Source organism: Gigantopelta aegis, chromosome 2 (assembly GCF_016097555.1).
Source record: "Gigantopelta aegis isolate Gae_Host chromosome 2, Gae_host_genome, whole genome shotgun sequence".
Classification (NCBI taxonomy): domain Eukaryota; kingdom Metazoa; phylum Mollusca; class Gastropoda; order Neomphalida; family Peltospiridae; genus Gigantopelta; species Gigantopelta aegis.
The window spans coordinates 41934338-41944619 of NC_054700.1; the positions used below are offsets into that span (position 1 = coordinate 41934338).

Below are 10282 nucleotides of genomic sequence, written 5' to 3' on the forward strand. Positions count from 1 at the left end.
AACTGTCCGTGAGAAATGGAAACTTTCATATTCACGCCCAGGGTATTTACTCTGTCGTGTCGGGAATATGTCCTGCTGAAAGACGATCGGGACACGATCGATAACTTCCGTACAGAGCACGCGGAGTCGCTCGCGACTAGCGATCGGCGGCACGATTGCAATATCCGAAAGGAATCATTTTGTTTTCCCAGACCTTTCAACTGAAAGGAAAACGCACACAACGGGTTGACCGGGGGAGACCTCAGAATCTTAATGTTTGATTTGAACGCGCCACGTGTATTAGCCGACCATATGTGGCGTGTTTCTCCGCCATTGTATTTGTAAACTCGCCAAAAGCAAGACGCGTAATTTCCCTTGTAAAGCGTTCCTGATGGATTGAGTGGTACCAATGGGCGAAATTAAAGTAACAGGAATTAACGGAGTTTATATCGGCGAATGCACACGCGCTCAAGGCAGGCGAAAAGCCGCTTAGCGGAGCCTGGCCAGTCATGTCATTACAAATCTCCGGCCATTGGAATTAATCTCTCCAATTGTCACATCCACGTCGATTTGTTATCTATACCGAACTCCATTATCCCTTTCCTAATTTAATTAGAGGAAACGTTTAACGGAATCGGACACGTATCACCCCAGTCGATATAAAACTAGTCAAACATATCAACGATGAATTCTGAATAGCTGGTTTTATCGAGTTTCGTATATTTATCACAGGTGTTCTTTAAAGGGACTTTCCTGAGTTTGCTGCATTGTAAGATGTTTCCGAATAATAAAATATTTCTACGATTAAACTTACATATTAAATACATTTTCTTGTTGAGAATATTAGTGTCTGTATATTCAATGCGTTTCTGGTCGTCTTAATATTTGTAAGAAGCCCAAACTGGATTTTGTTTCAAATAATTTCGTACGTACGAAAAAATAATATTTTAGGAAATAAGATGAAATGTAACCTAGTACAAATATTAGAACGATCAGAAACACGTTTAATATACAGCCACTAATATTTTATGTAAAAAAATATATTTGATAAGTAATTACAATCGTTAAAACGTTTCTGTTAGTCAGTAACATCTTAAGAAGTGCAGCAAACTCAGGAACGTCCCTTTAAAGGCAATGCTGTTGTAAAACTTAATAATTTCTTCGAATTAAGATTATTATTGTCAGTGGAGGTTTTCAAAATTACTCTGTATATGGTGAAGTTTTCAACAAAAAAACTAAACAAAACTTTTTTTTCCTAACTTAAAATGTAGGCCCTATTAATTCAAATTTGTATTCAATATACATATGACTTTTAAAATTTGTCCCCTGCGCGTGCTGTAACCTCACCGTGGTGCAGGGGTGTAACATTCTCTTTGTGAATGGCCAATACAGCATAAATCCCACTGTTTTCTTCAAGATACAATTGCAATTGTGAGTAAAAGCCAGTGTCTATCTGTGATATTTGATGTATTTTTCGTGCTGGGGTGTCGTTAAACATTCATTCATTCATTCATTCATTTTAAAATTTGTATTTGGTTGTATGTTAAACAACAAAAAGAACAAACCCCAACAAAACAAACAAAAACAACAATAACAACAAATAAACCTTGTGAAACCAAACAATTACACATTTGAAAAAAGTGTTAGTTAAAAAATGTTATATATTGAATACAAATTTGAATTAATACTTTTTGAAAGCTTAAGTTTGATGCTACACTCACGTGTAAAAAAAATCTTCTATACTATTTTTTCATTTCAGTTTTTTTTTTCTCAAATTAAAGATCAAGAACGTAGTGCTCGGTATATACATATTCAGAACTTTCTGTTAATGGAAAACTTACGTCTATGTCATAATGTGGCGGAATCATGAGGTTTCGTTTCAAACACTAGTTTAAATGTCTCAGTGACCAAATGTACCTCATATAACTCCTCAAACAAACGACAAGAGACCCATTTCATTTTGCTCGATTTTGTTATTGATTTTCAAAATTTTGTATCTATTTATGTTCATATACTATAGAGATATGACTCTTGCAATCTTGACGTATGTGTAAATATATTTATTTGTTGTATGTATACAATCCTCTGATGCTTCCAGTTGGTGGCCTTGAACGAAATAAAGATCTGTTCTATTCTGTTCTGTTCTGTCATGTATAACCTAATTGTCTTATCAGTGCGTCAGGAAATTAATCAAAATCCACGTTCAACAAGAAACTTGTATTAACTTCCACGTTGTCGTGCACACATATTTAATCTTGATGCCTATATTAAGACTGGGTTCAACTACAAAGAGTGATATTGGACTTTTGTTTTTGCTAAGAGCTCTGTAAAGAGTCTGCAAACCAACTAAAGCATTCTGAAGAATACCCTTTGGTTAGTTTGGAAAACTTGCTGTTGTTTGTAAGTGGAAATCAATACGGAATCCATAGCTAAACCTGCTTGGTTACTGCACTAAATTAAAATCTCACAAACGTGTTTGGTAAAAGGTTGGCCAGTAAAGTAAAACAAAAGCCATAAAATGGTTGTATGGATGACGTCCAGGTTGTATTTTCTTTTTGGATTAATATTCATTTAGATTTGGTGTTTTGGAATTGAAAAAAAAAACAAAAAAAAAAACAACAACAACCAAGATTAGGCCTAACAGACATCTAACAACTAAATAAAACATCCATTATTAATATCTGAACACACTAGACCTTGTTCAGCTTTTCAAATGAACACCACAGATCATCCTTCCATGAAGCCAAACCAAACGGACATCATCTACGCCGCAATTACAGGCCTGACGGCGATTTTGTCCATGGCTGGATCCAGCATCATAGTCGCCACATATATCGCGTACAAAGACTGCCGCATCTTTGGACGCCAGCTGCTGGCCTTTCTTTCCGTGGCCGACTTCCTGACGGCGCTGGGCAACCTGCTGGGCGTGGTGTGGTTCGTCTGGGCCGACTCCTCTGTCATCAGGAGGAGCATGATCTACTGTAAGTTCCAGAGCGCTCTCACCATTTTCTCCAGCATTGCCTCCTTTCTGTGGATGGTCGTCATCGCTTTTGGACTTCTGCTGAGCATCGTCCTGTCCAAGGCCAGAGTCTTTGAGAGCTATGGAAAGTTCTATCATCTTGTTTGCTGGGTTCTTCCAGGTTTGTGCTTTAAAGACCAAGGGCCGAATTTATGAAGCCTGTGTTGTTGTCGTTGTTTATTTTTTGGAGGGTTTTTAATGGGTTTTTTTTTAACGCTGGATTTTAAGCATTGTAAATGTATGTAGTTACACGCGTGTAAGACATGAAAAGGCTTTGTAAATTCGGCTCTAAACATTCATGGCATTAATCTGCTGTTTTGTTCTAGGTCGATGCATTAGTTATAAAATTACTTTATTACCTTCAAGTGTTTTCGTGTTTGGCGCATTGGTGACTGAAAGTGTGGTGCATTAGTAATCTAGAACGTGGTTTTGGGTTTGTTTGTTTTTTGGGGAGAGGGGTTTTTGTTGTTGTTGTTTTTGGGGTGGGTTTTTTAGAGCTATAGAATATCATATCACCAAGGTATCTTCTAGGTTCTTCTAAGTTGGTGCTTTTGTGACTAAATTATGTTTCTTTGTTAAGCTATGCGCTGTTAGTTTCGTTAAACACTTGTAAAGAAGATAAAGGAAAGCAAAGGAATTTCATATTTTAAAATGTATACTGATGGAAAGAAATAATGGAATACGTGATATTTGAGACTACGTTTAGTGAACCACTAGAGTAGTTATGCATGCATAAACCACACATATGAAATGTGGGATTGAACGTCAATTTGACTGCCAGTAATACGTATAACTTTCTGATACTATAGATACGGTTTTTATTTGTAGTCAATATCAGCTGTTACTATTTTACCATCAGTATATAAACCTTGGCCCGTATTTATAAAACTTAGGGGCCAGGGTTGACATGCCTGAAGCCTGGAAGTATGTATACATGCAAAAACAGTTTGAAGTTAAAGTTATAAAACTTTAGAGTCTAGAATCAAATCTTTAATGACGTCACACTCTTGTAATTTGTATGGCGTTGCCATGGCGTTAAAGTATCAGACTGTATTACTTTTGAGTCTAGACTTTAAGAGCTTTTAAAACTTTTTAGAGTCTAGACTCAAGACTTTAATAGAATCTGAGGCGTTAATGTAATGACAACGTTATAAAATTGTATGCGTGTGACGTCATTAGAGATTGAATCTGGACTCTTAAAGTTTTATAAGCATGGGCCCTGGATCTGTGCTTTTAAAACGTTAGTGTCTAGACTCAAATCTCTAATGACATCACAGGCATACAATTTGTATGGTGTTTGCATCAGGTTAAAGTGACAGACCCTAGTTTTTAAAGACTGTAAACATATGTTTTACTATTAGAGCCGTTTTTTGATAACTGAAATCAGTCATTACCAAAATTTTGTTGTTTAGATTATCCATTTTCGTACATACGAAGTGTTTCTGGTCATCCTGGTGTTTTTAATATGACACAATGCATGTTTCGTATTTTTAAAAACGCACATGCGTCTGAGAAGAAACGGTTATGGAATCGAGTTCTAGTCTGGGTTTTTAAAGGATGCTTCACCATTCCAATGTTACACACTCTTGTTTCTCTCTAATGTAACTTTATCCAAATGTGTCGCAGGTTTGTATATTAACTAAACTTAGTGTCCATATTCACGGGCTAAAACTAGGGTTTGCGCCTTTAAAGTCTTAGACTCGATTAGAATCTCGAGTCCAGGCTCCGTATTCATAAACGTACTTAAGTGAATGTATGATACTTATCTGTGTACTTTATTTAGGTATCATACATTGACTTAAGTATGTTTATGAATACGGAGCCAGGAGCCTAATTCACAAAGCTCTCTTAGACTCTGCTAGACAACAAAGCATCCTCTTTGTAAGTCTTTTAGCATTGCACTGCGAGATCGCAAAGTTGCGAGAGTTTAGTGAATTAGGCCCCAGACTCTAAAAGCTTTAGTTTTATAAGCACCAGACCAGGCTTTGTTTTGTTGCCCGGTAGGTTTGATTGTGACCGTGTCTCTGTCGCTGGATGTGCTGGGATACGACTCTGACCTGAATCAGGACAGTTGGTGCTGGGTCGACCCACGCGTGTCGCACGCTCTCGTCTGGCAGTTCGTCACGGGGAAGGGCTGGGAACTCGCTTCCTACGTCATCACCGTCGTCATATACACCGTCGTGAAGATTTATCTCTTTAAAAACGTAAGTCTTTATTTGTTGAAATTACCTTGACTTTGCCTGTTTCTCATCTTATAGCTTATAGCTAGATTTCTGTGCTTATTAGTCCCCTGCCGGTCCAACCGGAGGGGACTATAGCTTTCATATCCGTCCTTCTGTCTGTCCGTCCGTCTGTGTCTGTCCGTTCGTTTGTCCCACATATACTTTTCCGGATTTTTTTTTTTTAATGCATTGAGATACTGAGCTCAAATTTTGTATATAGCTTTATCGTGTACTATTACAGATCATGTTTAACGTTCATGGTGATTTACGAACTTTTCACAGAGGTATGCCCTTGAAAATTGTTGGGCTCGGTAGGGGACATGTATTGCTTTAGCAGTACTCTCATAATGCTTGTTTCTATTTGAAATTGAAGCACACTATAGGCCTCAGCTCTCTGGTCTGTCTATTTAGGACAGTGAGTTAGTGTGTGTGTGTGTGTGTGTGTGTGTGTGTGTGTGTGGTGTGTGTGTGTGTGAGAGAGAGAGAGAGAGAGAGAGAGAGAGAGAGAGAGAGAGAGAGAGAGAGACAGACAGACAGACAGACAGACAGAGAGAGAGAGAGAGACAGAGAGAGAGACAGAGAGTGAGTGAGACACACACACATAACGAGAGAGAGAGAGAGAGAGAGAGAGAGAGAGAGAGAGAGAGAGAGAGAGAGAGAGAGAATGAGAGAGATAAAAAAAAAAGAAAAAAAAAGAAAGATGTTTTATTTAACGACGCACTCAACTCATTTTATTTACGGTTATATGGCGTCAGACATATGGTTAAGGACCACACAGATTTTGAGAGAGGAAACCCGCTGTCGCCACTTCATGGGCTACTCTTTTCGATTAGCAGCAAGGGATCTTTTATATGCACCATCCCAGGATAGTGCATACCACGGCCTTTGTTACACAAGTTGTGGAGCACTGGCTGGAACGAGAAATAGCCCTATGGGCCCACCGACGGGGATCGATCCTAAGACAGACCGCGCATCAAGCGAACGCTTTACCACTGGCGTACATCCCAATAAAACGAAAGAGAAAGGTACTCTTTTGTACCTAAGATATTTTTTAAAGTATACAGATGAACTTTTTTGGGAGGTGGGGGAGATGGGGTGGGGGTAGAGTGTGGAAGGGGAGGGTGCTTTACAGATGAACTTAATAAGTAAAACACTTTTTTTTCAGAATACTAGATTTAGATTAGACCTATTGTGTGGGCAGTTTTTGCTTTATTCTGGATCCCCCATGTTTATCTTCCAGTCAACGCACACGTTGGCCGTCAACCCTCACCGACTGCGACACGCTGGCGTGAAGGAGGCGAACCGGAAGCTGACGTTCGTACCGCTCGTCTTCATCCTGCTGCGGGTGTGGGGCACGCTGAGGTTCATCATCGGCGTCGTCGACCACGAGTACGCCAAGTCGCCTCAGGCGTCCTGGATCGTTCCTCTACAGGCGAGTCACCCCTTCAGATATCAGCTTTGGGCATCGTTGGTAAAATAAACCCTTTAAAACCTGGCGCCAAATACTCTATATTTCCACATCACCCATCATTACAACACTTGTAGCTTGTAGGTTGCTTCCTTCACAAGTGTACCCACTCGTTAACTCAAAACGACACGCCATCCCCACTCGAACTCCCCCTCCCCATGTTCACGACAAAAAAATAAAGAATAAAATAAAATAAAACATTAAAAAAACAAATCCACTTATATGCAAGTAGTTGCATGTAGACCCCCCCCCCCCCCCCCCCCCCCCCCCCCCCCCCCTGCAATAAATGCAGGATCCGCGCCGGTCGTGGTCAATCATTGCAATATTGCTGGTTTCGCTTCGTTAAGAATCCTTAGCTAATTTAAGCGTCATGAATCCACAAAGGGACTGTCCTGAATAGGCTGCCATTGTATGATGTTTGTGATTGTAACATTTTATACAGACTACAATTATATACTGAATACCAATTCTTATTTACTATATCAATGTCTGTACATTCAATGTGTTTCTGATCATCCTAATGTGTGTAAGTAACCCAAACTGGATTTCCACTCCCAGTAATGTTGTACGTACGAAAAGGTGCATATTAGGAAATAAAGAGCTAGTACAAACACCTGGCCTGGTGCTTATAAAGCTTTTAGAGTCCAGACTCGAGACTCTAATAGAGTCTGAGACAGTAATGTCATGACAACGCCATACAAATTGTGTGCGTGTGACGTCATTAGAGACTGAGTCTAGACTCTAAAAGTTTTATAAGCACGGGCCCAGGACGATCAGAAACACACTTAACATACAGCCACTGATATATGCTATACAGAAGAATTTACTTAACATTTAATTATAGTACTTATAGTCGACAGCATGTTAACAATCACAACAAACACAGGACAGTCTCTGTAAAATAGTCCTAGACGAATGTTTATATTAATAGGCATCGGAAGCATTCCCTTCTTCTCCGTAGCCCAATGGTAAAGCGTCCGCTTGATGCGCGGTTGGTCTAGGATCGATCCCCGTCAGTGGTCCCATTGGGCTATTTCTCGTTCCAGCTAGTGCTCCACAACTGGTGTAACAAAGGCCGTGGTATGTGCTATCCTTTCTGTCGGATGGTGCATATAAAAAATTCCTTGCTGTTAATCGGAAAGAGTAGCCCATGAAGTGGCGATAGCGGGTTTCCTATCTCAATATCTGTGTAGTCCATAACCATATGTCCGACATCATATAACCGTAAATAAAATGTGTTGAGTGCATCGTTAAATAAAACATTTCCTTTCCTTCCCCCTCTTCTCACCGAGGTGACAAGAATGCATGCATGCATTGCCCCTCCTCAACTAAAATTCGAATTACTTAAATAACTGCCACCTCCTCTAATATTGAAACATATTTTGCTTGTGACTAAGCTTATCATGGAACAATAATTTGTATGCACCTTTTGTCTTTATTATAGTATAATGTTTTGTGTCAACATCTTAATTTAAGCTCTGAGCCTAATTTCAGATAACATTTTATCGTCTCTAAGGTGGTATTTGCCGTATTTAAGCCCCGGTATTGTCTATTGGTGGGCTACCACTCAACAGGACGATCAAATTTAATTAATTGTGCATCGGATCAGGAAATAGACTCTGAATGTCTTACTAGAAAACGTTTTGAAAGCCTTTAGAGCATATTATTAAAGCACTTTTAGTCTAGACTCGAATATCTAATGACAACACACGCATGGATTGTCATGATGTTGAAGTCTCAGACGTTGTTATAGGCTTGTGTCTAGACGCTGGCTACATATTTTTGAAGCTATTTTAGTGCTTCGATATCGTAAAACTGTCGTAAAACCGTCGCAATAGCCTACGACGGTTTTACTATATACTAAAATATCTTCGAAAATCTGTAGCCTGGTCCTTGAATGCCATAACCCTCAATCTATTTCCAGTTCTCTAGACTCCATGCATTGATGTTGTAGATTTTAAAATAATCCTTACTATTAAAACTCCCCTCTCATTGACAGTGTGTCGGAGACAGCGCGCAGGGGATTGCCAACTGCGTCATCTACTGTTTTTTCACAACAGCCATCAGACGACGTCTTGTCAACAGCTGCTGCTGCGTCAAACGTAGGTCCGGACAGATCACGGAAGTGACGTCACATTCTATAAAACCGTCCTCCGTGGATGTTATTTGACTATCTACATAGTTATTTGGATTTTGGAACCGGCTATGAGACAGGTTTGGGAGGGATTTGATGTTGTAGCCTCTTCATAACCCTTGATACCTTATATTTCCTAAGTTCAAGTAATTGCAAAATTCTGTATGTCATTGTTTTTTCTAAGGTTTGTGTTTAATGCACACATTACTCACAGACACTACACCTTCCACGTCTAATGGCCGTCACTCTAGGTGTTTTCTTGACGGGATGCAACCCATCTCGTCCCTACAAGCTGTGCACCTTAACGGCCTTAACGAGGTCACACACGTGGACATATAGATCGGACTTTTAGACCTTCGTTCAAAATTTTATGTCAAATTGATTTTTTATTCTATATTATTAAATAGTCCGATCCTCTTTTTCACTAATTGCTATTCCAAAATTGTGTCCATTTCCAATTAACTCCCACCCCCACCTTCTGTCCCGGACCCATTCACTAGCTACGTCAGAGATTTTGCCCGGGAAAGACGTGCTTGAACCTTAATTGGATATAGGCACGTTAATATGTTATCCAATGAATCACAGGCACTTGTCACAGATTAGTATACATAAATAAACTTGCTGGACATTTATAACTTTGATATATTTCTTAAATATTTTGCTTATTATTTTTGTTTACATTAAAGATATAGTAGAAGTTGAATTTGTTTTCACAAATACATACACGTTAAATAGCTATAAGATTGACATGAATATTGTGAAAATATTTATTAATAATATTTGCCAATTTACACCAAATTTACTAAGTATACCAATCTGGAAATATATCAAATTGATTGACCAATATACAACAATTTTATTTTTGTATATTAATCTGTGTCAAGTGCCTGTATTATTGCTTATAAGAAAATCAGGATACACTGATAAATTTCATGTTGGATTATATTAATGTTGACAAATCCAATATTATAAGTTTTCACCTTGTAATGTAAATAAGATAAATGTTTTTCTTTCTTTTCAAAAAGTCAACAGATACTGTATAAAATAAAATACAGAGACACGGAGTCACCTTACTGTATGTTCATATTACCCCTACGCCCAAATTTTTTAAAATAATAATAATAATAAAAAAATAAATAACACAAAACAAACAACAAAACAAACAACAACAAAAAAACAACAACAAAAACAAAAACAAAAAACGTGAATTATGATATTACAAAAATTACACTGCTATTGTTGTAATTATGTAAACACAATGTAAACATTTTATTAGTAGAAAAGCCGGTCAGGGAAGTTGCCAAAATTCACAAGGATATTTCTGGGTATATGTTGATTCTATATATTATTTTATTTCTGTATGGTTAAAACAAATTGATCTTTAGTTTTTATGTTTGATAGAGTCTTTATATATATATATATATATATATATATATATATATATATATATATATATATAT

General features: G+C 38.1%; 1 protein-coding gene across 1 annotated transcript; it reads left to right on the top strand.

Annotated features, from left to right (window-relative positions):
* The first annotated feature begins 2692 nt into the window (after positions 1-2692).
* Positions 2693-10266, top strand: LOC121388604 (G-protein coupled receptor 157-like). Its single transcript, XM_041520015.1, has 4 exons — positions 2693-3119; positions 5003-5202; positions 6461-6652; positions 8688-10266. Exons 1-4 carry the CDS (start codon positions 2693-2695, stop codon positions 8856-8858), a joined length of 990 nt encoding a protein of 329 aa, XP_041375949.1. The 3' UTR covers positions 8859-10266.
* The last annotated feature ends 16 nt before the right edge of the window (positions 10267-10282 follow it).